The sequence below is a fragment of the Lathamus discolor genome, chromosome 2, assembly GCF_037157495.1.
Source record: "Lathamus discolor isolate bLatDis1 chromosome 2, bLatDis1.hap1, whole genome shotgun sequence".
Lineage (NCBI taxonomy): Eukaryota > Metazoa > Chordata > Aves > Psittaciformes > Psittacidae > Lathamus > Lathamus discolor.
This window is the reverse complement of record NC_088885.1, coordinates 35,351,775-35,379,137: the sequence shown is the minus strand read 5'-3', so window position 1 is coordinate 35,379,137 and position 27,363 is coordinate 35,351,775. Positions and strand designations below refer to the sequence as shown.

The following is a 27,363-nucleotide window of genomic DNA, read 5'->3' as shown; positions in this document are numbered from 1 at the left end:
TTTATTTGAACTGAATCTATTTGTTGTGAGGAAATAAGCAGGGATAGGAAATCACTGTTAGGTTTTGGCAAACATATTGATAAACCCCCAAATTTTATGTGCTAAACAAATGGTCAGAATGTCATCAGTGTTCTCTCAAAAATTTAATACCAATCTGAAGACAATCAAAATAAAATGTGACATAATTATACAGCATGTTAGTTTAAAAGAAACTTATCTTCAAGTGCTGTATTAATAAATCCATATGAATATAAACAATCTGATTTAATTAACATTTGTCATTCCCAGTTACATTTTAGCATTTACAGCAAATATAAGTTACTATGCTAGAGTCATCTTTTGTCCTGGTCTGAAAGTTGAGCCAACTTGTCCTCTCCTCTTCTTGGGATTCTGAAAATTATCATACCTGGAAACAGAAAAAGGAATTAGGAAAGTCTTATGAAAAGCCTTTTTTTTTTTTTTTTCAGATGCCTCTTAAGAGGCACATGAATGCAACACAGAACTACAGATGTTTATTTTTATGTATATGTGGAAATGAAAGTGTATGTCATCTCAGAGCTGGGCACCTGGAGGAGTTATCACCCACAGATCTAACTCAGAGGGCTCTCTGCCCTGCTTCCCTTTTATTTTTATTATTTAGTTTTATTTTGGCGACAAGGCAAGGAAGATGTGACACGGAACACAAGTGGACAGGGTGGTACAGACTCCTGGGAAGCGTCTCTCATTCTCTTCTTTTCCTGTTCCTTCTTTCTCTTTCCTTTGCTTTAAGACCTGCTGATCTATGTATCAACTGAGGAAAACGAATCCTTAATAATCTTCATGTCAGATGAACTCATTGATGAGGTCACAGAACAACCCAATGCCAGTTTGCAGCTTTTTTTACTCCATTCATTTCCAGGTCTAAGGAGACACATTCTCCTTTTCAGTATGTTTATCCTTCTCCATATTATTGCTTTTTCCCCAAACACAGCAGCTAGAAAGACAACTACAAAGAGTCAAAACCCAGCAACCTGAAAATACGAGGGGCTACAACTCAGTGGGAGGAGGAAGGACATAGCTCTAATTCTTCAAGAATCAGTGCCCCTTTGTACAGGTATAGCTCAACATAATACAAGAATATTCTGGTCTGTGATTAGAAATCCTAGGTTCCACATTAATAAAAACAATAAAAGGTTATGTGCGGTAAAATAATTTCCTTTTCCCAGTCTGTAATTTTATATTTCTCAAAAACAAAACAAATTCCCATTCCCCACATTAAATAACTATTGTTTCTGATGAATAAGGAATGTGAAAGACCAAATCTCCACTGGATTCACAATTACTAAAAAATGTAAGACTCACAGTTCAGTAAAGTTCTTCCAGTCATCTTGGCTAATGGATGGTCTTATACCCTCAAGTGCAGTCATCAGATGGGACTGGGTAATAATTAAAGTGTTCTTGGCCAGCACTGACTGATTCAGGGTGCTGTCCTCCTTGAAAACAGAGCCATGAACACACAATGAAAAATTACCACAGAAACAAGTGTTATGAATATCAGTAACTCTGAAGCCTCCTCATTTTACATAGAGACAAATGTATAAGAAATACAGCCACAACCTTCCCCCTTCAGTGTTAATAACAGAGAAATAACTATTTAATGATATGTATGTTAACATCTGGCTTATTTTTCCTAAACTAGGTATCATTTTTCTTTGCTATTCTTGTTAAATTTTATTTACTACTACTGCAGAGATTACTGAAATATCAAGAAGTGTGAACAAACAATAGAAAAGTGTTCAGACGAAATAATAGAAAAAACCTGCCATACTCCATTCTTGCTTCTGTAGTTGGCTTTGATAGCATTGATTTCTGTCCGCAAGTGCTCTATTTGCTGCTCCTGGTTATGTTCCAAGGAGTCTTCTTGAGAAGCTGTTCTAAGCATTGAGGGTTGTGATGATGCTGCATCTCTATGAGTCATGCTGGTAAAATCATGAGTTATGGAGTTTGGTCCAGACAAACACAAAGAGCTCTAAATTTACCACAAGGAGAAATATATTAACTCTATGGATCCAAAAGAGTAACTCCTCCATTAAGATTTAGACTCTTATTTATATCTTGCCCCCACTGGCAAAAAAAGTGCTTCCTCTTAAAGATTTATCACACACATAACTTATTTAACAGAACAATTAAGGTTAATTTCCCAAGGTGGTTGGGGGAAAGTAGAGATTTGAAAATGAAGTATTTAAAGTATTTTTTCAATAGACTAAAAAGGCTACCAAGTCCATTGTTTTATTTACATATGAAAATCAGTGGTTCTTAAATCTGGGCAAGTTTATGTAGTTACCTTTGGAATAGCTTATAATTTGAATATTCATCACCTCCTAATTCTCTGTGCACTTGATAAAATATGCAACTTTCAAGTTCAATATCTTTAAGAGATCAAAGCACCAGCTACTAAGAAGGAGAAAAATCACTGCTACAGGTGAACCCAGGACACCTTGCAAAAGAGCTTTCACAATTAAAAGGAAAACTGAAGTCTCTAAAGACACATTAATTGAACACTATCATCTATAATGCAAGATGTAACACACAAAAGCACCCCACCAGTCAGTAATTAGCTCTCCAGTATCAAGGTAAGTTATTTTGGGGTTTAAGAATCAATGTAAGGCGGTTTTGAAAACAAGAGTCTAACAACTTTGATAACTACCTGCAATAACAGTTCTACAACAGATCTTGACAATGAATGCTGCATGCATCCCATGCAAATTCTGAAATCATCGTTCACCATAAGCGGCTTGGAGGCAGCAGCATGACTGCTTGGCTCACCTGGCATTCAAGGGAGATAAGCTGGCCAGGTAATCACCACACAGGGGCTGGGTAGCCAACCAGCACATCCTACCTGCTAGCTAGCCAGAGGAAATAATGCTTTCTGTGCAGTGTGATACTACAACAGGAATTCTGCTTCTTAAGAGCAATGATGGAAGCTAAGGTTTACTTCTGTTATTAACACAATTCCACAATCAGCTTATTCCATTAATGAACACTCTACTGGAAACTGAAAAATGTTTGCTGATTCTCCATAGTACAACTTGATTCTTGAAAGCTGGATGGTCATTCTTCAGTAATAAAAGTAAGTTTAAAAAAAAACAAACAAACAAACAAACAAACCCCAAAACAAACCCACCAAAAACTGTTTTAGTGTTAAACTTTGGGAGGCAACAAGCCATTAGACTATAGACGGTGAGGTCTCATATGAATGCAGTTAGCTGGATTATCAGCAGTATATTAAGCAGCATTTTGGTTTTTTGATTTTAAAGCCTTGCAAAGTTGTAGGGAAGCCCATACTGTATTTTGTCAGATCACATCCTTCCATCTTCCTCCCCATGACTGACCACAATATAATAGGCTGAAGACAGTTTGAAGGACAAAGCAGACGTAATTGTATTTATAAACCCATACCATTTTCCTAGTGCAGTTTTTCTGCTTCAGAACTGACAATGTTTAGAAAATTCAAAATGTTAAGTGAGTAATTTACCAGTTCTGAAGGAGTCCCATTTCCCAGCTCTGATTCATAAGAGCTTCCAAAGTAAAGACGATACATGTTGGACCTTGGATCTTCAGGAAGCAAGTCAGACATGTCTAAAGAAATAAGAGAATGCTCTAATCCTACTTCTCCATCTACTGCTGAATCATCTGAGCCACTGCTGTGGTTTAGAAAAACCATGGAAGAGAGACTGAAGTCACTGTCAGAACTAGAAACAAAATCCTGTGAAAAAGAACAGAATATTAGAAGCATTAACTCATAATGAATTGCAACCTGAAATACATTAAAAATACTCATACAGTGCAAATTAAAGTATTGATTTACATCTGATCCTAGTAATCTGTCTGCCTCTAGGACTGTATTTCTAAACATTTTGCTAAGAAAATCCAATGCACTTAAGCAGAACTTTGTGCTAGGAAAATAGTTTGAGGAGATAATCTTAAGGTTTTATGTTTGCTTTGAACTGCCTCACTCAGTAACAGCAAGTATTGGGAAACTTCATGCATATTTTCTGTTGTAGAACTGTATCACTTCTGGTTCAACCATTCCCTCCAGGCAATTTAGTATCTTGTGTAAAGTGCTCTACGAGTTGTGGTGAGTCTACTTCTATTGTGCCTTACTGCTGTACTCATCTTCAGTCACTGTTAACACATTCCAAGTGCTGATGTGGAAATCAGTCATTGCTTTAGAATGGCATCTGCAAAACTTTTGATTGTACGCCCATATCAGTAAAAAAATTTCTGAGGATACTCCACCAAATATAAGCAAATTTACTTATTTGTAATTTATATACATGTACTATTGAAGTTCTATTATTTTCTTGCTGCACTTCAGTGGATTGCCTTGTGCACCCCCTGGGGTGGGCGTACACCAGTCTGAAGACCACTGCTTTAAACAATGGCCTCCTCTAATAATGGATAATCATCAGGTATCCTTACAACTACTTAGTTACTGATGCTACAGATGAAGGCATTGTTAGGAAAGATATGCTGGAAATACCTTTCAGTACTAAAAATTGCATCCTCAGAGTCCCATTCTTGATAACAACTGGGGCAAAAAGAACCCAAGTGGTCTCACTGTTTTTGCACCCCTGACCCAATCCTTCCCATTGACCTCCAAGTACTGGAAGCCATGCCTGCCCCCTTCTAGCTAGGACCAGAAGAGAGGTGACTGAATAGAGGTTAAAAGAGGTCACATAAGGGGTATAAACCAGGGGTGGGATCCTGCACCTTGGAAGTGTAAGTAATAGCTGGTGCCTGGAAGATGATCCAGAGCAGGACACTTCAGGTATCACCATCCTCTCGCAACTCCTGACCTCAGATCAAACTCAGGCTGTTGGAACAGCTCCACAAACCACAATTTTTTGGTTCCTCCATCTTCCAAAATATGCCACTTCAGAACTGAATTTGCTAGCTACTCCTAAGAACCTCGGAGTGGGATCCCTCCTATTGATCTGTCAGTCATGTCTCATAACAATGATAAACATAAATGTACTCAACATTAAACATCTATCATAAAAAGACAAAATCAACTTGTGTTTAAGAGGTATTTAAAATAATTTGTTATATCATTCTTGCATTTTTCTGCAAACATATTAATATTTTAATCCCCTATATACAAATATAGGAAAATGAAATCTTATTAAACATAATTTTGCTAAAAAAAAAAGTGGATAAAATTAGCCCTTTCAAACATATCAACATCAAAACAAGAAGAGAAGAGATTTCTTTTATATCAGTTTTATTTACCTGTGTTGAACCTGAACCTAAATTAGTATGGATTGCCTCTAATTGGGCATTGTACAATAAAGCTTTTAGGTCAGCCCCTGTGAACCGTTCTGTTTTTGCTGCCAAGTCCTGAAAGTCCACATCATTTGCCAAGGACAGGGAATGACTGAGAGCTTTTAAGATTTCATAGCGTGAATTCTGTAAAAAAAGGGACGAAAAAAAATGTCAGTAAAGCAATCTGTTACTTATCTTGTCCTGAGAGTGCTAGATAGTGCTTTGGCCCTGTCACAAGCAATCTTCTCCCAGCTGAGGGAAGAAGGATCTTTTTGAAAGAAGATACTACCCCAGTAATAGTACATATAGGATATACTGTACAGTAATCAATCTTTAAAATATAGGCATATATCTTGATATGTTTCCTAACTAGTGACACATCTGACTTAAAAAGTGCTTCAATATTCCAAACTAAATTGGTTAGGGTGGTGAGGCACTGGAATCGGTTGCCCAGGGAGGCTGTGAGTGCTCCATCCCTGGCAGTGTTCAAGGCCAGGTTGGATAACGCCTTGGGTGGGATGGTTTAGTGTGAGGTGTCCCTGCCCATGGCAGGGTAGTTGGAACTAGATGATCTTGAGGTCCTTTCCAACCCTAACTATTCTACGATTCTATGATTCTAAATGTGGGTAAAGAGTGGGATCCACTGAATTCGGAATAAAACTGCTCTGAAAACTTCAGATAATTCAAGAGCTAGAAATGACTACGGTTCATCGCTTCAAGCAAACAGCAGATCCACTGGACTCATAATTCAGAGGACACAGAACATGATAAACTCTACCTTGCACCCAGTTATTTTCTGAGGACTGTGGTAAACAGCCTTGTTTTGCCCACTTTACGTGAACACACTGACACTAAAATCAGTGAATTTCTACTGCTGTATAACTGGAGCTGGGAAATCAAGTCCACTTTGTCCAGGTTTTAAATGACATTAAATAAAGAAAAGGAGAATAAAGCCTATTAGTTTGTGGGGGTTTTTTTGGTTGTTTATCTTGCCTCCCTGTAAAGTGTTTTGTTTCCTCACCTGATCAGGAGGTGGACAGTACAGGCACTTATCCAGTCGACCTGGCCTTAACAAAGCAGGATCAATCAAATCTGGGCGACTCGTAGCAGCTAGCACATAAACCCCTTAGGAAAGTACAGAAAAATATCATTAGCATCTGCTAAACTTTTGCATAAAAAGCAGCACACAGATGAATTATTACCTTGTAATCCTTCTACACCATCTAGCTGAGTCAACAGTTGGTTAACCACTCTGTCAGTAACTCCTGTGTTGTCATGACCTCGGCGAGGAGCTATAGAATCAAACTCATCGAAGAAAACAATACAAGGCTTAGCTGCCTGAGCTCTAAAAGGCAGAAAAAAAAGGAAATACTTAAATTCTGTTTAAGTTTAGGTCACAGATGAAACTCCTTAGAAATATTAAAGGTAATTGCTTTTTACTTTAGAGAATAGTTATCTTTATTGAAAGAATAAAAAAAACTGTTTTCTGTAGAAATGAAGTTCTGAAGAACTGGACCACAATGGAACTATTGCTCACTTTTACGTCGTATCTTGCACTTGCTTTAGAATTTCTGTATTACTCTACTGTCATGTTCATATACATGAAAGCTCTAAAATCCAGTCACTGCAGAGGAGTCTTGACTTACCTACATATCTAACCCAAAGATTGCCTACACTGTAAACCACATGAGAAGCAAAGGCTGCTTACATTAGTGAGCACTGAGGAACAGTAAAAGCAGATTTGTAAAAACAAAACAACTGGCACTGAGGACCTCAATACTAAGTCTCATATGACCCTATGTCCTGAGTGTTCATTACTAGCTGGGCACACCTGACTGTCTCCTGGAATCATCTGAAAGGAATTCAGCATGTGTTTTTCAAGACAGTTTTGTGATGTGAATGTAAATGGAGAGAAATGGGAGTTCAGCTTCAAAAGTACACTCCTCATCTGATCCAAAAAAGTTCAGTTCTTAAATGACAGTCAAGTTGAACTTGCCAACATCTCAACACCTGCTTTGGCAGAACTCATTATTTCAGATGCTTTTATGATCTAATGCCATGCCTCTCCTAGGGAACAAAATTATTTCTTGGAGCTTCAAGCAATAAAATGAATTGATACCATCACAAATTTTTACAAGCCAACCTGTCAAAGATATCTCGAACTGCTTGCTCGCTTGCTCCAATATATTTGCTGAGCAGCTCTGGTCCCTAAAGAAAAAAAAATAAGCAAAGAACATTTATTATATGCTTCTTAGGTCTAATGTGTAATTTAACATCAGCATAGTTTTTATATACCAGAGTGAATTGTCTTGTAACTAAAAGACTGCCATCTCTGAATAGAAGAGCCAAAGGGTCTAGATCAGCTGAAAGAATCTTCCAAGCATTCCAGCTTATTTCAATGTAATAATTTCAATTTTTCTACTATAATAGAACATGTGTTACAGTATCACAAGGGAACAGCTTACACTGCATTTTGAAAATACATTTAAAATGCATTGCTCAACTTCGTTGCCCAGTGGAACCAAAATCAAGTATCTTTTAGGACAGTAAGGACATCTAATTAAATTTCATAATTCTGCATAATGCATTATTACACAAAAACAAATCTCAGTAATATAATTGTGAAGTTCCAGAAGTCAGATGGTGGGATACCTAGAGACATACTAAATTTTTAATGTGAGTTTCTTTCTTCGGCATTTTGCCCTCACAAGCACATACTACTCACAAGTATTATGTTAAGCTATTTCATTCAGTTAATGAATCAATCTTCAAAATATTGCTACCTTGATGCTGATGAAATTCATGCCACTCTCTCGAGCAACTACTCCTGCTAACAGTGTTTTTCCTGTTCCAGGTGCTCCATAGAGCAAGATTCCTGATCTCTGTCGTATGGGCAAGTTTGCAAATAATTCTGGATACTGGAAAAGAGATATAAAAAGACATGTTCTATAAACAAGAGATATAAGAAGACATATTCGAATATGTAATTATTCTGCAGTGTAATGTAACATCAGTGACTTGCACTGATTTCTGTCTAAACAGAATGTATCTGATTTCTTTTATCCCCATTATTATCACAAGAGCTTATCTGGGCTGTTAGTTTACTTGGGGCTGAAATGAGTTAGGCTTTGTACCTACTTAAATACAAATAAATGTAATTTTCTCCTAAGAGGAAACAGGACAGAACAGGGATGCACTAAAGCTTTATGATGTCCATATTGGTACTTCTAAACTCCTATTTTAATCACTGACTGATATGATCAAATATACTGTTCAGTTATTTCTCTGAAGACTGAAATGGATGGGTCATCTCAACGCTAGAAGTTTTAAGCAAGGCAGAAAGGCCAAAGTAAAATAAAGGGGAATTGATGGACTAGTATTCATCCAAAAGAGAACACTCCTCTAGCAAAATCACTGCAGAAGACAGCTGGAAATGCTGTCTTTACAGAGCCTAATCACAAACCCTACAACAGAGGGTGTAGCAAAGATTATGTTAGCAATACTGCAATATTCTAGAACATTTCACCTGTAGAAAAGCATAAGTTATTGCCTTTTGTATTTGGAAGAGGGAAGAAGAAAGTTTTCCAGTAGAGGAACAGACTGGGAAGCTACAAAAGTAGCTTAAAATCATACCTGTCATCTTTCTGTCAAAAACTGTGTCACACCTTAAAACTCATTCTTCCCCTACTAGCATTACATACAAAATTCAAGTAACTAATTTAAAAGAACATGGTACCTTTGCAGGTAACATGATGGTATCCTTGAGTATTTGTTTCACATCTTTTAAGCCACCAATCCTCTCCCATCCTACGTCTTTAGGTTTCTGAAGGTTAACATTTCTCAGAGCTAACGGAGTAAAATCTTTTAGAGCTTTCTGGAAATCCACAGTTGACAAATTCAGCTCTGCTTAGAAAGAGAAAAAAAAAATCCTGAATAAAAGAACAGCACACACAGCCACCAGTAACAAATTCCTCACAATATGTAACAATTAAATACATTTTAAACATAAAACCTGGCTTTTTATTTCTCTATTACTCTACACGTTCTGGATATCAGAGGTAAGACTATGACATAAGAGATTTTGTTGTCAACATACCATCATTTTGAAACTCATTCTGGCTGGAAACACAGGCATGAATGGCACGATCAACCAGCATAATAAAATCTCTAGCAACAAAACCTTCTGTTTCCTTTGCAATACACTGGAGGTCAAGATCAGAGAACCTGCTTATATCATAATTCAGTCTTCTTTTTATTATGGAACACAGCATTTCACATCTTTGCTTCTGAAAAACAGAATTGTGCAGCAAGTATATATTGAGGTTATTATTTATATGGATTTCAGAAATGCGAAACCTAAATACAAAAGAGTAACTAAAATTTCCTCAAATGCTTACATGCCACCAAACCTTTAAATATAACAATTTGAGCATGAATATAAACAAAAGTTAGTTCTTCAGCTGAATTTCAATAAATTAAGTACTTTTCTAACTTTAAATGTTCACGTTGTCACAGCTATCTGAAGTCCAACAATAATAAAAAATCTCTGTCCCCCAGATTCTACTGTTTTATACCCAGTTTTTCTATTTCACAGGAACAGGAACATCTTTCTCTTTGCTGGTATGAGCAGAATATATTTGAGATGAAATATACTTCATTAGACAAAAATATATCTGATAATTTAGTGTCTTTTGAGATCCTGATTTTTTCCAGTGATGTCTCATCCTTATTCATGCATTAGTATTAAAAAAAATAAAGGCAGATTTGCAGGAGGCAGCAGAAAACTACAGTGTATCTAATGCAGAATCCCCTCCTCAGTGGCTTTTAATTGATAGCCTGTAACAGATGACAAGCAGGCAGGAACACCTCCTGTTAAATACAAGTAAATTGCCGCATCTATGTCATGTCATTAGGCATGCACAGGTACAAAGTGTCTGCTTTCTTCTGCAATGAAGTCATACTGTTTATTCTTCCCTCTTTTTACTTTGCAAAATGTACTATATTCAAAAGTAGAGGGCTATAAGTAATATAAAAAAACAGCACAAAACCTTCCCATAAAATTACCATTTAGTTTTAATAACACCTTTAAAGTACACATTCTAAGGACATACTTATTTCTCTCAGCAGTGAAAAAGCTTAAGTTTAATCTCATTTGTCTAACTGTAGTGACACGTTTTTTTCAAAGCTGCTCCTCTAGAATCCCTTACAGGTAACAAGGAGACATGCATATCTCACCTACGTTAGACAATCTTGACTTGTTTTACACTGAACAGAGATGTCCTCTCAGTACACCCTTCTCTTGCCACCGAAGATAAGGACAGTGGGGCCAACTGGGAGTTTTCACTGGATTTCTTTTATTTTTTTAAACTTTATACTGTCAGATATAAATTCTGAGGTGTTTCAGCATCATGAGAGAACTTGTAAGATTTCAATTTTTTTTTTTGTGCATATTCAGGCGTAACCTACTATTTCTGCAGCTGTTCCAGCAATTTGGGGCTGCAGGGAAGGCAAACAACATCGTAACAATTTTCCCTGAACTTACCTGATCTGGAGATTGGATACATCTGAAGCACTGAAATATATGAGTTCCTTGAGCTGAAACCAGGGAAGGATGTAGGGAATGTTCAGACTGACTTGTGGCAATTAATGCAATCAAGCTCCCCATGGAAATAACTTCCTTTATCAGATCTTTCAAAACTAAACACAGAAGAGATTGTTCCATTAACTGCAAAATAACAAAATATTCTGCATTTCATAACAGATGTTTCTAATGTACTGGAAAGCAGCATCAGGGCAAACAAAATAAATATATAATAAGATGTTACATTTCCACGTTTACAGGCTTTCCAGAAAATAAATAATAAAAGAGATGTATTGTTATTTCTCTAGGACAGTACATTCCATTACTAAAATGCCATCAGGAATGTTCTTTAAAGCTAAATTTGTAGTATCACTGATCGTGTCTACCACAGGATATTAAATGTGCAATTTTATGCGTTATAATCACTGTTCTCGAAGTATTACTCAATACAAACAAAAGAGGGACAGCTATAAGACTAAAAATAGATGTTAAGCCTAGAAAATAAGCAGTCTAAGAAAAAAGTAATACAATAAAGTTGAAGAAATTATGGATGCAAGGTAGATCTTCAAGGAATAATAGTTAAAAACTCTAAACCTCTGTTGTATGCATTATACCTGCAATTAAGAAACACAATTCTGCAATTAAGTGCACCTTTTTAACAAAGAAGTTATATGAAGATTTTCTGAACTTCAAAAGTAATTTAATAAAAAACTATGCTAACTCCTTCAAACTGAGCTAAGAAATTGAAGATTTCCACTGTAAATAACTACTCCAAGCTCCAGAGTGGACTATTTTGGTTCAGCTGGTGGTCCACAAATGGTCTATATACCATAATTTGTGAATCCCTGCCACAGAATACCACATGGTCCAGAGGCAGTAATGATAAAAGACAGAATTATCCAGGTGATATAGTACAATTCAGGGGCAAGAAATTCTAAGTTGCTTATATTTTTATCCAGACACAGGTAGCACAATATTACCATAAGCAAGTCTATTGCTTTGAACAGCTTCAGGACTGTTCTCATGCTCTGGTGTAGAAGGTACTCCAACAATGTGATCAAGATCATCCATCAAAAGAATGGATGGTTGTCTCCATGCTGCCTCTAAAAAAGCTTCTTCCATATTTTTCCTTATGTTTGCTAATCTTTTTCCTAAAACAGAAAATACAATTTTTATGTAAAAAAAAACATGTCAGGAAAAAAAAAAAAAAAAAGAAAAAATCGGACTGACTGCATATTGCTTACATGATACTACAATGCTTGGATTCATGTAGCTTAATTTTACTTCTATAAATCCAAGTAGCAAGCTTAAACCAGAGTCAACAGTCAGTAAAGAGTCATCTCTCAAAAAAATACTAGGAGGATCTGCCTGTCTGAAGAAGAGGTTAATCATCTTTCACTAACCACTCTAGAAGCCTATAGGTCTGATTTCCAGACAGTTAAAAATTGAGTAGTACTTCAGAGCAGCACTCTAAATTGGTGGTGCTACATGGGGCAAAAATTGATAAAAGCGTGCTTACAGCAGCTGTATTTTCAGACTGTTGAATATGTTCACTGTGGAGCATCACATACCCTTGCAAAAGCAGTAATAACACTAGAACAACTATTCAAATGTGCTTCTTTATCATACATCAAACACTTGAGATTAAAAAAAAAAATATCATACCTCTTAAAGCTTTACAATCAATTACTTCTACATGAGCATCCAGTCTATCGAATGCCTCTTTACAGATAGCCTTTGCTAATGTTGACTTTCCACTTCCCTACAAAAAAAACAAAGCGAGATAATTTATATTGCCAGAACTAGTTTCTTCTGTGGAGTGTTTGTCTCAGTATACACCAATGAACAACCTGGAAATGCTGTACATACACTGGTTTTATTCCTCAAAAAAAGTATATGGAATATATATATGACGATGAATATATACGGAATATATACACTGGAAAAAGGGTAATATAACCCCCATTTTCAAGACGGGGAAAATGGATGACCCAGGGAACTACAAACCAGTCAGTCTCACCTCTGTGCCTGGCAAAATCTTGGAGCAGATTCTCCTGGAAGGCATGCTAAGGCACATGAAAAACAACAAGGTGCTTGGTGACAGCCAGCATGGCTTCACTAAGGGGAAATCCTGCCTGACCAATTTGGTGGCCTTCTAGGATGGGCTTTGGAACTGATGGACAAGGGTAGAGCAGTTGATGTCATCTACCTGGACTTGTACAAAGTGTCTGACACTGTCCCACACAACATCCTTGTCTCTAAATTGGAGAGACATCAATTTGATGGATGGACCACTCGGTGGATAAAGAACTGGCTGGATGGCCGCACACAAAGAGTTGTGATCAATGGCTCAGTGTCTAGCTGGACACCAGTAACAAGTGGTGTCCCTCACGGATCAGTGTTGGGACCTGTCTTGTTCAACATCTTTGTCTCTGACATGGACAGCTGGATTGAGTGCGCCCTCAGCAAGTTTGCCGATGACATCAAGCTGTGTGGTTCAGATGATACCCTTGGGGGAAGGAATGCCATTCAAAGGGACCTTGACACGCTTGTGAGGAGGGCTGATGCCAACCTTATGAAGTTTGACCATGCCAAGTGCAAGGTCCTACACCTGGGTCACAGCAATCCCAAGCACAGCTACAGACTGGGCAAAGAAGAGATTCAGAGCAGCCCTGCAGAGAAGGACTTGGGGGCATTGGTCGATGAGAAAACGAACATGAGCCGGCTTCAGTGTGCGCTCACAGCCCAGAAAGCCAACCGTATCCTGGGCTGCATCAAAAGGAGCGTGACCAGCAGGTTGAAGGAGGTGATCCTGCCCCTCTACTACTCTGTTCTTGTGAGACCTCACTTGGAGTATTGTGTGCAGTTCTGGTGTCCTCAACATAAAAAGGACATGGAACTGCTGGAACAAGTCCAGAGGAGGGCCACAGGGATGATCAGGGGACTGGAGCACTTCCCGTATGAAGACAGGCTGAGAAAGTTGGGACTGTTCAGCATGGAGAAGAGAAGGCTGCATGGAGACCTCATAGCAGCCTTCCTGTATCTGAAGGGGGTCTACAAGGATGCTGGGGAGGGACTCTTCATTAGGGACTGCAGTGACAGGACAAAGCGTAACAGGTCCAAACTTAAACAGGGGAAGTTTAGATTGGAAACAGGGGAAGTTTAGATTGGACACAAGGACACATGGACACAAGGTTCTTTACTGTAAGGGTGGTGAGGCACTGGAATGGGTTGCCCAAGGAAGTTGTGAATGCTTCATCTCTGGTGGTGTTCAAGGTCAGGTTGGACAGAGCCTTGGGCGACATGGTTTAGTGTGAGGTGTCCCTGCCCATGGCAGAGGGGCTGGAACTAGATGATCTTAAGGTCCTTTCCAACCCTAATTATTCTATGATTCTATTCTATATACATATTCTGTCTTTTTACCACTTGGTAGAGACCAAAGTTCTAGAGTGAAAAAAGTATAAACAAATTCAGAGTGGATACATCCACTACAGATAGTGTTCTGATCCCACTGTGCTCAGTGTTAAGTCATCTGTTAAGTTTCAGTGGAATCTGGCATTATATAGATCACTGTAAGAAGCAACAGCAAAATAAGAGTATCAACTGCACTGTCATTTTATGTTAGAACACTGGAGAAAATACTGTATTCTTATTTTCATTCTAGTATTTCAGAGACATGAAGTGCTTATTATACTGTAAACCAAAACAGATTAATCACCTGAGGGAATAAATTGACACTGCATTGGTAGCAATCTTTAAAATTTATATTACACGTATGTAATATATATACACACATACAGGAAATGCGAATATGTATTGATGAAGTGCGCATACAATGTATGCACCTATACATAATATTTGACTAATATTTGACTGATTTAAGTCTGTTACCTGCTCTTTTTTTCAGCTTGTTCTTTAATTCTTTGGAATTCGCATGGTAGTGAAGAAAACTAAAGGAAACAATTTTGTAACTATGGAAAACAATGTGGGAGGGTTTGCAAGTAGAGAATAGTGAAGCGTGTACCTTTCCTCCTGTGAGAAGCACCCCTCCACTTCGCAGTCCCACAGCAATAGCAGCCAACTTTTGAGATAAAGGGCGCCCCAGAAGACTGTGGCTTATGTGTTCAAATGAAGATGCTCCTAATTTGTCCACTCCTCTGCAGAGCAATAAGACATTAAATGGCCTAGAGCAGCATCAGTACCCATGATGTAAATAAGTAACAGCCTGCTGTATGATGAAGTTTCAGTGCTGACATGTTCTGGCACACTTCACGTTTTCAAGAAAAAGCTAAAGATGATTCTATCTGAAGACACAGCACCTTTTCTCATAGAATCATAGAATAGTTAGGGTTGGAAAGGACCTTAAGTTCATCTAGTTCCAACCCCCCTGCCATGGGCATTCTCATTCCCATTCTCTCCCATGTTTTCTCCTACGAAATTGTCTCACCCTAAATCATTTAGTTTGTGGTAGGGAAGTTTCTTGTCTGTATCACATACAGGTGGCTGGCTATCACCATCAGCTTTTCTTGTCACAGGATGTAAAAGAACCTACAACAAAGGAAAATGTTAGTACTTAACGTTAAATGTAACTGCAGAAGTAGCATACAGAACTAGCCATTTCTGGAATTGTGTAAGGCAAATGCCTTGTGTATGCTTTGCTGAAGCTTATTTCCTTGAAAGAAAGATGCATTGGTAAAATGGCAGAGATGCAACTATTCCCAAAATACAATCCACTGTTTACAGTGATGTTACAACCGCTGATTAGATGTTAGGCCAACACCAGACTATGCAGGCCCCCCTCACTTTCCCTACTGTAGCTGCTTGTTCCTTCTCCTGTGCCCTCCCTCTCCCATGATCACCTGTGAGGCAGGATAGTGAATCAGATCAGGAGTCTGACCTGACAAAACACCTGGCTTTTTTCACCTGCACAAATTTTTCAGTCTAGTTCACTGGGGAGCTGGTATGGAAAACTGGGCAGGCAAACTGGGCCAGCAGAGAGGCCCACAGATAAGAACAGGCTGGTAGGTTCTCACATGGCTATGTAGAAATGCATTTTGCCCTTGTCTTCTTGTACCTATCTAGTATCAAAAGCTCTTGGTTTAGTGTTGGGTTTTTGTTTGTTGCCTTTTTTGTGTGTGTGTGTGTGTGTGGGGGGGTTTATATATTTGTTTGGGGTTTGTTTGTGTTTGGTTTTGTGTTGGGTTTTTTTTTTTCTTAACAAGAAACCTAAATTTTGGAGAAAAATTCCATTCTAAACAGCCAAATGAGAACATAGTCAAAAATTAACTGTACCAGTTTAAAAATGAAGAACTGTTATCCCACTCCTAGAACCATAACCCTGGAGTCATTCATGGGCACTGGTTCAACCAGAATTATTAACGGAAACAGTAGCCCTGCTATTAAATACAAATATTTATTCTCCTGAGAAAGTAAAGACTAAAGAAAGAGAAGGCACAGAAACTATATAAAAGAGAAGGCAGTCTGAGCTTAGTAGGTTGGAATGGGGAACATGTCTCATCTTTGTCAGAACAAGTTACTGTTCCTGCCAGATACACTGTGAAGTGATTTGCAGTGATTTAGGTATTAGGGATTAAGGGAAAGAACAATTAAGTATAAGGATAGTATGTGCAAACTTGGACAGTACTAACTTTCCTCTGCTCTAATTGATTTTCTGAGTTTGATGTACACTATGAAAATTCAGTGCTAAGTGTGGTGTATCTAGAATCTCAGCAATGCCTCAGGCTATAAAACAAGATAAAGAATGAAGATACCATTTAATGAACAGACTGACATTATTAATTTAAAAAGGGAAACCCAAATACATTATACATATAATGCAATATATTTTTAACCAAATATAACAATTTAAATTACTTGATACCTGATACTATGTGATATTTACTTGTATATTAGTCTTTTGCAGCAAACTGGGACTCAGTATAAAGATATTCTCAGATTTATTTTCTTCCATGTGCACAGGATGCACTACACTAAGCACAAACTCCTCCATTCCTGTAAAAACCCAAGGCACAACTATTAAAATTCTAAACAAATTCATCACAAGATTAAATAGATTAGTGCATTTTGACATAATGCAAAATAAAAGCATATAAAGGTTAATAATTATTAAAGCATAATTCATGCTTACAGCTTTACAGCTTCCATGTGAAGAGATATCTGTATGTTAAACAGTGTATACAGAGATTGAATGGCATATTTCTTAATTAAATTCCATACTGTACAGTTAAGACAGTTACAGCACAGGACAGTGTTATCCTTACCTTCTTTAACAGGCAGATGTATACAGTCTGTACTTGTCATTATCCATGGGTGATCATCAGTAGTGGAATCCTGCAGCCAAGAACTGAAAGCAGATTTAATATCATCTTCATGTATATCTGTATGCTAAACAGGAAAAAAGAAAAAGGGAAATAAAACAAGGTGTTTGTAAGTAAAACTGCTTCATATGCATGAGGCATTTGTTTCTCTTATGGAACAGAGAGATGGAAGAAGATACAAGAATTGTATTTATTTAGAAAACAGCACTTTGCAACAAACACTATTTCTATCAACTGCTCTATGGAAAGCACCTGTCTAGCCCTTGCTACAGCAACAGTTGAACCTTCTTTGGAACACTGCTGTGAAGGCAAGCGAAAGCTTTTATTCTTGTTTTAGTTATCTGTATTGCCAGATCCAAGAGCACTACTCAAAATCTGGGTTTCAAAAAGCACCCAAGGTATGCATCAATATTGACTCATGACTTCTTTTAGATGCTCACTACACCCTTCTCTTCCCTGTATAAACTGCTTCCTGTATAAAGAACCCTGGGCTCACCCAGGGCAGGGGCACCACCAAAAACTTCAACAGACAGGCAAAGAGACCAAATGACTTACCCCAGATTGCCTAGCTATATGGAACAGGAAAAGAAATCGAGTCTAAGTTGTATATCTCTTGTCTGAGATCCTAATCGGAGAAGCATAATTCCTGTCTAAAAAAGGGGAATCAACCAAGACCATAGAAGCAGTATTCAGAAAGGAAAATGAAAACTACTGTCATCTTCTGCCTGCATCTGTCTTGCTTTTTTCTAAGAAATAAAAGAACTTCAACCAAATTACAAAAGAAAGGGAGAAATCTGTATTTAAAACATACAAACGCACACATAACTATATTTCACAATTTTAGCATATTACTGCCAGAATAATTCTTTTAACTCCACTAAAAAAAAAAGGTCAGTTTTACCATTCCTCTGTAGGTAAGAAACCAAATTAAGATATTGGGGATACAGAGCAAACCTGCAAAAGCTTTGCTATAATGGGAAGTGCTGTATTTAAAGTTTTGAGGGGCAGCTAACATGCCAGCTCAGCTGTATCAGGCCAGTGTCACAGAAAGAAGCATAAGGTACATTATGAAGATATACGTTGTTCCAGAGCTACATCTGAGACTGGGAGAACTAGTACTGAGTATGTTCTTACTGTCATAAATGCTTGCTCAGAAGAATGGATAAGTCTCATTTACAAAGGGATTCAACAATATAACTTGAGAAAATTAAATATTTAGCATGGGAGAAGAAAATTGTAAAAGGAAGCACTAAAAAGAAGTAAAAAACAGAACAGCACACAAAATTTATTACTCTACTGCAAGTGTATTTCTGAGGAAATGCACTGGGCACTGTAATGTTTGAAGAGTACAAACATGTTTTCTCCCAGAAGACTTAAAGTGGATATTTCCTCTTTAACTCCACTTCTTTTTCTTTTTTTTTGTATTTATAGGCTTAAATGTATAAAATGTGCTAGGTTAGAACCAGTATTCATGTACTGTAGATGAAGGTCTGATGCAAAATTATGGATTACTGCTGCTGGTTTGGCAGCAATTGTTTACGATTAAGATCTAGTTGAACAGAAAATGTATTTTTTCCCTACCAACTCACCAAGTTCTCTTTAGGTTGCAGTGTAAGAGATACAGGGATTTTAGGAATAGATTCAATCGACTTAATTTGGACTGTTGAATGTATTTCAATACGTAGTTTTTTTCTCAGACCATCTGGAATCTGAAATATTTAAAATAAAAGCAAAGAAAAAAGCAAATATTAGAAAATAAAACAGTTATAATGTTGCATATATAACACAACATCAGTTTCTTTATCACTAACAGAACCTTTATGTTTGATCATTGATCTGTTTATTGGCTGTAATCTGCAAAAGAATTAAGAAGGAAACCATAGAATGGATAGATGGAGTCCAAATCTTGTTCTCTCATGCACACTTCTAATTGCTTTTTATCTTATTTGTAAAAGTGCTCATTACAGTTGACCACACAGTAACTTCTTTAAATAAAACCCAACAGGTTGAAAAAGAATTAGCAAGCATTCCTAGAATGTGGCAAGAAGGCTTTTAGTATAGAAGCAAAAACATCTCTACTTTCCTTTGCTGATCTTTAAGGTCTCTTCCAACCCTAACCATTCTATGACTAAAATTAATTTTACATGGGCAGGTAAATATAAATAGGTCATTATACAGATCAGAATTAAGTATATCTGCAGCCCAGTGAGAGAAAATCCAGTCTCCCTGAAGTGTATTACTCAATTTGCCCTTTTAAAAAGGAAACTACTTTTCAAATAGTCTGTGTTATTTTAAACATATAACCAAATTGAAAACATCTTGCAAGTGTTTAATAACTCTGGAAGACTTCATGGTTGCTATCATTTGGAAAACTGTTACGTCCCTCAAAAGGCTTAGTGGTAAAGACCACTGCAGGCTTTTGCTGTCATCCTCAACAAAAAAGTAAGAGAAAGGTGAGAAGTATATTACATCAAAACAGTCAAACAGTGATTTAGATTGCATTTTGTCTATTTTTGTTGATCCTACGTATGGTTACAGGAAGGGAAGAATATAAGCAGACTGTAGCTCTACCAGAACAAGCTGAAATGTACAAGTGTCTGTACAGTGGGACTTGTGCCACCTTGCAAAATATTATAAAAACCCTAAAGTAATTTAAATTATAGAATATATATTTATTTTTTAAAGACATATTTTAAAGAGTATATCTAAATGGACTCACAAGCACTAGGATACACGATCCCATTACAGTTTGATGGCATCCAGAGTCCAAAGCACATTTAGCCACAAAGTGCTAACTGATGAAAAAACCCGCATTATGCAACACTGAAGATATGTAAGTAGATACTTTCACATCTTCAGGAATACAATGACTACCAACAGATTTTGAATAAAGCATACATTCCCTCCAGAAACACTGCAGAATTTCCCCCATTTGGTGAAAAAATGCTAATGGTGCAGAAAACCAGAGTATACTGTGCATCTTGGAGGATGACAGTATACATGATGTAGTTCAGAATGAGACAGCTTAGAAAGGCACAACTCTAGTAAATATTAAATGATTCTAGTATAATCTTCTTGAGAGCTTAACACAAAGGCTATATCCCCAAACTGATTGTTAACTGCCCAGTTCCACATTATTCCATACTCCACAAATTATTCAACAGAAAATATCAAATAAAAAGCCCAAAAGAGAGTGTGATCAAACTGACCCAAACTCTTCCAACATGTAGGGCTTCCCCACTGTGGCCATACTCTACGACACTCTTCAGGTCTTCAAATCCATTCCAAACGATTTGAACAACAGATCCCTCACTGGATGCTTGACTGCTATCAGAATGACTTTTGTCTTGCGTACTAGTCAAATGCTTTTGCTTTTCCAACGGCAGATTCTGCTTTGCTTCTTGATGACGCTGTCTTGGGGAAATCAGCTCATTAATTTTCCCATAAGATACTACAGGATTTGGATCCAAATCAATAAATTCTAAATTCCATGGAAAAATATGAATAGCATTGCATTTCAGAAATGGATAAGTGGCAGATGCATTCTGTACGCTTGGTGGCTGGGACTGACATACTCTAAAAATGGAATCCATGTGAATTTTGTTCAGCAGCTTGTCTCTGAAGGTGCTCGTTTCATCTTTATCACACAGAGTCTTTTGTTTCTGCTCAGATGTATGAGAGAAAATGCTCCCTAGGAAATTCCATATATTTGGGAGAACATTTGAGACAACCGTCATGTCTGCATCAGCCTTACTCTGTTCAAGGACTCCTTGCTTTAAGTAAGGTTGTTTGCCAAAAGGATCCTTTAGTGCTTCTTCTTGTTCCATGTTATTTTTCACAAAACTTCTGAGCAAGTGGTCACTTTCCTTGGAAGGCGTGCTGGTGATGTTTTCCTCAGGTTCATGTGGTTTGGGACATACCAGAAGCTCTGTACACGGTTCTAATCTCCCATAGGGGGCTGCTGGCATAAGTGCACCTGAGTATGAACAAATCAGGTCAATGAATGCATCCACTTTTGCAAAAGAGCTTACTCAAGGGGCCACAAGAGCCTTCACTGCTGCTTACCAATTTTAATGTAAACGTGAGTGTGCTGTTCAACCCATACAGGAAAGATTGCTTTTGGAAATACTATTCGAATCTGGTCAAGAAAATGTTTTTCAAGAGAGGAAGCGTGCAGCTCCTGCAGAAGTGCAATATCATTATAAATTAAATATTGCATACATTTCAAACATTTGTTTGAAGATAAAAACTTCACATCTCTTTCTAACACACCATTTGAAGTATAAAATGCAATTAAACCCCACCACATTTGGTATTTCCTTAGGGACTGAAAAGAATGGGGCACTGGAAAAAAAAAACCGACCACCAAACACCCACTTTTGTCAGAATATGTCATCTGTAAGAAAAGGACATGAACAGAGGTCAGGGCTTTATTACCAGAATTTCCCAATCATCTGCGGAGAGAGGTTCCACTTCTACTTGCTGGCAGGAGGAGACGTGGGAACAGGGTTCAATAAATACCTGGCAAAAGTAACACCATTTCAAAACATTTAACATCTTGTTTTTAAACACATAAAAGCTCCATCTTTAATTCAGCCAGAAAAACTGACAGCTGTTCCATTATACATTTCACTACACTAGGTAATTCATAAGCAGATGGATGTTCAACAGATTGGAAATGGACTGCGTTGGGCATGCTTGGGGACTTCAGCAAAACACGAATGGAAATGAATGTGGAAAGCATCAAGATTTTTATGAGCTGATAACAAACCATCAATTTTTAATGCATGTTGATCACAATCACCTTTGTAGTTTTAAATTTTTAAATGTTCTGGAGCTTAGAATGCTGAAAAAAATCATTGAGTTGTGCACAAATTTTGATAAGGCAGAAACAGCTCAAAAAAAAGATGAAAAAGTACAATACAAAAGCAAACCCAGCTCCTTTATGAATGGCTTCACAGGAAGCAGCCCTATTTCCACAGAACAGTTTGAAGGTCTTGTATCAGGAGGAATGATAAAAGCTTTTGTGGCTTAGGCCTTTCAGAAAGCATTAAACATGTATGTCAAAGGTCATTTTTTACCAAAGGTTCTATTTGACAGGAAATAATGATTTTCAAACAATATCATGTCACATATTTTTAAAAAAATGTAATTATTTTCTTCTTGAGATAAAACTAGTTAAATGTTCTATAACAGAGATTTACTTCAGGTTAGCTTTTATAGAGTATGAATCAAATTTAAACTCCTCTAGGTCCTGTCTGAAGCAAAAGTCGAGAGGAATATCTTCCTCAACATGGTAAACAGAATCATAGAATCATAGAATAGTTAGGGTTGGAAAGGACGAAGATGATCTATTTCCAACCGCCCTGCCATGGGCAGGGACACCTCACACTAAACCATGTCACCCAAGGCTTCATCCAACCTGGCCTTGAACACCACCAGGGATGGAGCATTCACAACTTCCTTGGGCAACCCATTCCAGTGCCTCACCACCCTTACAGTAAAGAACTTCTTCCTTATATCCAATCTAAGCTTCCCCTGTTTAAGTTTTAACCCATTACCCCTTGTCCTATCACTACAGTCCCTAATGAAGAGTCCCTCCTCAGCATCCCTATAGGCCCCCTTCAGATACAGGAAGGCTGCTATGAGGTCTCCATGCAGCCTTCTCTTCTCCAGGCTGAACAGCCCCAACTTTCTCAGCCTGTCTTCACACAGGAGGTGCTCCAGCCCCCCTGACCATCCTCATGGCCTCCTCTGGACTTGTTCCAACAGTTCCATGTCCTTTTTATGTTGAGGACACCAGAACTGCACACAATACTCCAGGTGAGGTCTCACAAGAGCAGAGTAGAGGGGCAGGATCACCTCCTTCAACCTGCTGGTCACGCTCCTTTTGATGCAGCCCAGGATACGGTTGGCTTTTTGGGCTACAAGTGCACACTGAAGCTGCCTCATGTTCATTTTCTCATCGACCAGCACCCCCAAGTCCTTCTCCGCAGGGCTGCTCTGAATCTCTTCTTTGCCCAGTCTGTAGCTGTGCCTGGGATTGCTGTGACCCAGGTGTAGGACCTTGCACTTGGCATGGTTAAACTTCATAAGGTTGGTATCAGCCCACCTCACAAGCGTGTCAAGGTCCCTTTGAATGGCATTCCTTCCCCCAAGGGTATCATCTGAACCACACAGCTTGATGTCATCGGCAAACTTGCTGAGGGCGCACTCAATCCAGCTGTCCATGTCAGAGACAAAGATGTTGAACAAGACTGGTCCCAACACCAACCCCTAAGGGACACCACTTGTTACTGGTGTCCAACTGGACACTGAGCCATTGATCACAACTCTTTGTGTGCGGCCATCCAGCCAGTTCTTTATCCACCAAGTCGTCCACCCATCAAATTGGTGTCTCTCCAATTTAGAGACAACAGAAAAGCACATTATTATGAAACACAGCAAGCACACAATTCCTGAATCCAAAACAGTGGCAAAACACTCAATTGTTCATGTATTAATTTGATTTTACAGATGATTATTTCCAGGCAGCAGCTGGGTAAGGTTTTCCTAAGTTTCTTTTGTCGATTGTTTTTCTTTTGAAGATTATTAATTGCTAGAACTATAAAGGGTAGTTGCCTTGACACTGAACTAGTAAATTTTTGCAAATAGATATACCATTTCCAGAGATAATATGCTAAAAAAGTAAACAAGGTAAGATAACACACCGCTTTAGAGCCGCATTCTTTAATGTTTTCTATTATGCTGAATAAAATTTTCCACATGAAAGGAGTGTATGAATATACTACACAATAACATTGTGTAGAGTAATACTTTATTATTCTCGTTTGCTTAAATCTCTACCTATCAATATATTAAACAATGTGATGTTAATAGTCCCATGTCAGAAAGCTCTGCTGCCTCTTGGGCATCTCTTCAACTTCCACCCAATGAAAGAACCATTTAGAAAAAGTTTAACAGCATCCAAGAGGAAGAGGCCAATTTAAATACATGTTCAAAGAGAGAGAACACACAGAGATATGTGCTGAAGGGGGGGAAGAGATGAAAAATTTAAGCCTTAAATAAGTCAAACAGGATGAAATATGAAGAATCAGTTTAAAATAACAGGAACTCCAGGCAAAATATTCTCATGAAATAATCCCCAAACTGTTTAATTGCTTTAAAGTGTATATTCTTAAAATTAATGGCACTACAGATAGTGGCACCAGCCCTGCAAAGCCCTACCTATAAGTCTATCCAAACGATATTTTATTGTTAATGATATCTTTTAGTATTTGAGACATTTCATGAAGGTTAACTTTTCTTATGACCAGATATAAATGAAGTAATTGTCTAAATACATGAAACAAGTCATAGCTAATTGTAAATTATTACCTTTTCAGGTGTCTTATAATATACTCTTTAAACAGGAAAAAAATTTTGTGCTTCAAACCTGTTCTCCATCTGTAATGCCAAGTTTCTCTGCTAACAGTCTGTTAATCTCCGCAATATTTTCACTCTGGTGACCTCGATGCCTGATTTCCATCCAGCTCAAAAATATAGGCTGGTGACCACAGGACACTTTCACAGCTTGGCCCTGTGAAGTTTCAAAGAGATATAACTAATGTCGAACAAGCTAAATGACTATTAGTTAATCAAACTATATTTGATTAGACAGATCAAAGGAATTTAAAAACATTTTTTGGCTATTACATGCCCTATTTTAATGAATATTCCCTAACAATAACTTGCAGCATTCACAACAGGTTAGTAAAGGGTGTTTCTATTAGCAATAAGATTTGGATTTTTACCTCCAGAAGACTGGCCAACTTCTTACTAACACCTTTAGAATTCTTCTCCACATTACCTATTTGCACAACCCTCAACACAGAAGCGTGTGCTGGTTTCAGCTGTTAACCAGTTAATTTTTATGGACTATTTTAAGTAAGGAAAATAATTCCTCTTCCCTTCTTCTGCATTAACGGCATCAAAGAAATCATAGAATATCTTACAGAAAAGTGTAGCAATGCATTTCTATTTCCCAAATGAGGAACAACAAGCATATGCTTAAAATTTCACACGCATTGTAACATTTGCACAGATTCCAAGAGTGCTTTCACAAGCTGGAGAACATTTAAAGTGAGTTACAAATAACCTCAACTTAAACAGAAACGATTTTATCAATCTGTTTCAGAACTGCTCACTTATTCTGATTCTGAAGAGTCTTAACATGCTCAGTCAGCTTCCATATAGAGACTATTCCATATAGAGACTATAACCTACATTGTACCACTCAACTGATGTTTTGGGTTTTTTTCAAAAATTACTATTTTTATGAAAATCAAGTGAGCGCAACAACGTACACTGTGTATATACCACAGATGCACTTGTTAACAGTGATGCTTTCTGTTCTGCTGTCAACTGTAGCCTAATAAATTCAAATATTATTTGACTTTTCAGTTAACTCTGTAAACAATTTCAGAGAATATCTACAAAAAAATATCTTTTTTCAAACATAATTATTTAATTTACAGCTCTTCCCTGTATTCATACGGGTAAAGCTCCTCCCCGAGTCTTGATACACCACTGAGTTTTGTAAACCATTTTGTCACCCAGGTGTCTAATACCTTCAGCAATCAGATTTAGCTTTTGATTCCACTTGATTTTTTAAGAATTATTTACTCAGTGTAATCTATTGAAATCATATTAGCCTCCTTTTAAACATCTTTATCCAAGAGATTTCATTTCACATGCAATTTCCATTAAGATTTGGGAGCTCGTAACTTTTCTTTTTGTGGGTCATGTTAAGTAAAAGAAAGAACCCACCATAACCTAGTATGTACAGAATGGCACTACAAAACTTCAAAGCAATTGCACTCCTTTTTTCTCCCTTAGCAGCAAATCTGTAAAACTTCCAGAAAGTATAGCAGAACAACAGCTAACATTTATACCAGATTTGTTGCAGCTCCATTAACCTCCTTCTACTACCACTACCCACCCCCCCTCCACCTCCCCACCCCCCCAAAAAAAAGCTGCTTTTTGATTTGGCATTTGTGGAATGTCCTTTTTGACCCTGGGAAACCAGCAGGTTACACAGGTTGGGTGACGCTTTGCCAGGACTGCGGCTGCCATCTCCTCTTCCCCTGCTCACTCTTGCCATGCTGCCCGTTCTGCGAGTAGCCCCTGCGGTTCTGGTGCTCACCGCACACGAGACGCATGCAGGCTTTGCTCTTGTTTTCATGTGTGAAATGTTATTTAAAACCCAAGGTGTGCTTCCTGCACCTGATCCATGCACTTAATGGGACTTTGCACGACAAGAACCCTTTTCTGTACAGGAATATATAGTGAAAGATCTACGCACATCAAGCAATGACTCTGCTCGGATTTATCACCTCACCTCTTACCTGAAAGATTAGTTTACACGTAATTCAGTTATCGCTGGTTACTGCGAAACCCCATATAAAATAGTGGCGAGACACAGTGCCAAACTGGGCTGTGGCCTAATTCCACTCTTTTCCGTATTTTATTAAGGAGAATGGATGACAGAACCGGCCAGCTACTGAAGGGGGACTGCGCGACGGGCCGCCAGTGAGGGGTCGCCCGGGCCCCAGCACAGCGGCGCCGCGGGGGCAGGAGGCGGGGCTCCCCGCTGCCGTGACCAGCGCGTCTCCGTGAGGGGGGCTCCCCAGCTGGAGGGGGAAGCTCGCGCGCCCTGTCAGCATTGCGACACCGCGGCTGGTGGCTTGGAGAACTGAGGGGCGCTTCATGTCACCATAGCAACGAGATGTCGTGCAGCGGTGAACGGGGGGGTGGTGGTGCTCTCCCATAATCCACCCCGCGTGGAGCCGATTCGGTACCTGCTGCAGGCGGAGGTGAGAGGCTAGCACGGGAGGCAAGTGCAGGAAGCAGTCCCGGGTCCTGCTCAAGACGACCGTCACCACGGCGGCTCCAGTTCCCCCTCCGCCGGGGTTGCCGCTGCCCCACATACTGGCCGGGCGCCACAACCCAGCGCCACTGCGCGCCCGCTCCGGCCGAGCTGTGAGCTGCCTACTAGGGGGGCGAGCGAGCCAGGCCTCCCCAAAATCCCCCCTGCAACCTCTAAGACAGTGGTATAACCCACTGCTGGCCAATGCGGGCACGGCATATACCCATCCTTTG

At 38.5% G+C, this 27,363-nt stretch overlaps 1 protein-coding gene across 5 annotated transcripts; it reads right to left on the bottom strand.

Moving 5' to 3' along the window:
- PEX1 (peroxisomal biogenesis factor 1) lies at positions 1 to 27,297 on the bottom strand. Of its 5 annotated transcripts, none has more exons than XM_065666370.1 (24): positions 27,063 to 27,297; positions 24,659 to 24,802; positions 21,661 to 21,744; positions 21,289 to 21,403; positions 20,433 to 21,199; positions 18,813 to 18,932; positions 17,167 to 17,290; positions 16,788 to 16,897; positions 15,333 to 15,433; positions 14,910 to 15,042; positions 12,551 to 12,647; positions 11,866 to 12,036; positions 10,847 to 11,001; positions 9,401 to 9,590; positions 9,041 to 9,207; positions 8,088 to 8,222; positions 7,448 to 7,512; positions 6,507 to 6,649; positions 6,326 to 6,429; positions 5,272 to 5,448; positions 3,515 to 3,745; positions 1,799 to 2,008; positions 1,342 to 1,472; positions 1 to 406 (listed from the first exon to the last, which is right to left on the bottom strand). In XM_065666370.1, the coding sequence occupies exons 1-24, from the start codon at positions 27,189 to 27,191 to the stop codon at positions 322 to 324; spliced, it is 3,888 nt and encodes a 1,295-aa protein (XP_065522442.1). In that variant the 5' UTR covers positions 27,192 to 27,297; the 3' UTR covers positions 1 to 321. The 5 variants fall into 5 exon arrangements, with proteins under 5 accessions (XP_065522442.1, XP_065522443.1, XP_065522446.1 ...); XM_065666371.1 differs by having other exon boundaries at positions 1,808 to 2,008; XM_065666374.1 differs by lacking the exon at positions 27,063 to 27,297 and adding an exon at positions 26,610 to 27,026.
- Positions 27,298 to 27,363: the final 66 nt, after the last annotated feature.